At 44.8% G+C, this 2,017-nt stretch overlaps 1 protein-coding gene across 1 annotated transcript; it reads left to right on the top strand.

Annotated features, from left to right (window-relative positions):
- Nucleotides 1–3: 3 nt before the first annotated feature.
- On the top strand, nt 4–1,956 carry LOC107576406 (mineralocorticoid receptor-like). The gene has a single exon (XM_016262589.1). It carries the CDS (start codon nt 4–6, stop codon nt 1,297–1,299), a length of 1,296 nt encoding a protein of 431 aa, XP_016118075.1. The 3' UTR covers nt 1,300–1,956.
- Nucleotides 1,957–2,017: the final 61 nt, after the last annotated feature.

Below are 2,017 nucleotides of genomic sequence, written 5' to 3'. Positions count from 1 at the left end.
AAGATGAAAGCTCCCCCAGCTTCATTCCCACCTGGGGCCCAGCTAACCAATGGTGGCCTGCAGGAGTGTGCTGTGGTTCCTGCCTCAGTGCCCTCTGCACTGGCCACCACTCTTTCATGCAGCACTGATGGGTCTGGGCCCATGTCTAGTCCTACCGGACACAACATGGTGTCATCAACTACCAGCCCCATCTTCTTTGACTCTGATTGTCCGTCACTGGCTTCTGCCCCCACCAACTTGATCCAGGGTCAACACACCAGCCCTAACACCTGTAGCCCTGTAAAGTCCAGCATGGTGGGGTCACCTCCACTGGCTAGTCCGCTCAGTGTAATGAAGTCTCCGGTTTCCAGCCCTCATAGTATAGGTAGTGTGTGCTCGCCACTTTCCTGTAACACCAACATGAGATCATCCGTCTCAAGCCCAACAACAAATGGAGGCCATACCTGTAACATTAGACCATCCATCTCCAGTCCGCCCACCGTTGGCAGCATGACCATGTCCAGTCCCAGGAACTCATCCAGGGGCTTCTCAGTCTCTAGCCCTCCCAGTGGATTGGGCCTAGTGCAAAATGATGTCAACAGCCCTGAGAGCCGAGAGCATGACTTCAAGGGATTTGAGTTCCCGAAGGTAGAGAATGTGGATGGGGAAATATTTAACATCGGCTTGGATGCTATGGGAGTGGCCAAATATATCAAAAACGAACCTGGCACTGATTACAGGAGTATGTGCCTAGGCAGCAGCAAGAGTGCCATGCCACATTCTCCTTTCGTAACTCACATTAAAACAGAGCCAAACAGAGAGGTGACATGTTCGAACCTTCAGTTTGTGGAGCCGCAGCACTCTCTAGGCTGCTTTCCTTCTGCAGAGACAACATACTTGTCTTTGAGGGATAATATTGACGAATATAGTCTTTCTGGGATCTTGGGACCTCCTGTTTCGTCTCTGAATGGCAACTATGAACCTGGTGTGTTTCTTAACAATGGCCTGCCCAAGGGGATTAAACAGGAAACCAATGATGGCAGCTATTACCAAGAAAATAATAATGTTCCCACGTCGGCTATTGTTGGCGTTAATTCAGGTGGACATTCATTTCATTACCAGATTGGAGCGCAAGGAACAATGTCGTTTGCACGCCATAATCTGAGGGACCAGACAAACCCCTTGTTGAATCTAATTTCTCCAGTTACTGGATTAATGGAGACGTGGAAAACTCGCCCAGGCCTGTCACAGGGGCCTCTCTCTGCCAGAGGGGATGGCTATCCAGGCTCAGTCTGCCTTACAGAAAACATGGAAAGGTAAGACACATTCAGGGAGTTTTTATTGATGTGTTGTAACAAAATGTTGAGGGCAGTGTTTTGAAATATTTTTCAAAGTTGTATTGTTGTTTTATACTCAGACATTAGATCAATCCTATCCCCAAAAAAGAAGGACAAAGAACTTATGAAACCATGTGAGAATTAAGCAAAAGTTACAAATGCTATGGAGACCATTTGCTAAAATTAGACTAAATCAATTGTGTTTGTCTGGAAGCTCTCAGTCAATATAATTAGCTGCCAGACAAATGGTTTGCACTTGAAACATCCTGTCCACCCTAATGGGAAGACTTGCCGGTTTTGTGGTGCACTAAATCTACACTTAAAAGGTTGACCAGCATGTAATCTCAACCCAACACTACAAGTGGCAAGTGTCCTACTAAGCTCCACATAAGAGGGAAGCAAAGTTTCCTTCTTATCAGAACTTTGTCTGTGTCTGTAAGCATAAACATAACTTACTGTATTGTTATCTGAAGGCCTTGGAAAATCTTGTGCAATGAAATACATCTTGTTATTGAGTCTAATCATTATGCACCAGTGTCATACATAATTAATGGTAGGTCAAGTACCTTTCTCTCAGAAACAATGATAAACAAGCAGTTTGTATGAAAGACTTTTAAACAAACAATGGGAGAGATCAAACAAGACAGGAAGTTGCCTAATTAATCATTTGAGCTGATTTTCATCAAGAAACAGATTTTTTT

The sequence above is a fragment of the Sinocyclocheilus grahami genome, unplaced genomic scaffold, assembly GCF_001515645.1.
Source record: "Sinocyclocheilus grahami isolate Dianchi unplaced genomic scaffold, SAMN03320097.WGS_v1.1 scaffold3636.1, whole genome shotgun sequence".
NCBI classification, from domain to species: Eukaryota; Metazoa; Chordata; class Actinopteri; order Cypriniformes; family Cyprinidae; genus Sinocyclocheilus; species Sinocyclocheilus grahami.
This window is presented reverse-complemented; position numbering and strand designations above follow the sequence as displayed.

Bases quoted from the DNA above. Each gene is read 5' to 3' on its own strand.
- LOC107576406 (XM_016262589.1), top strand. From the start codon at position 4: ATGAAAGCTCCCCCAGCTTCATTCCCACCTGGGGCCCAGCTAACCAAT.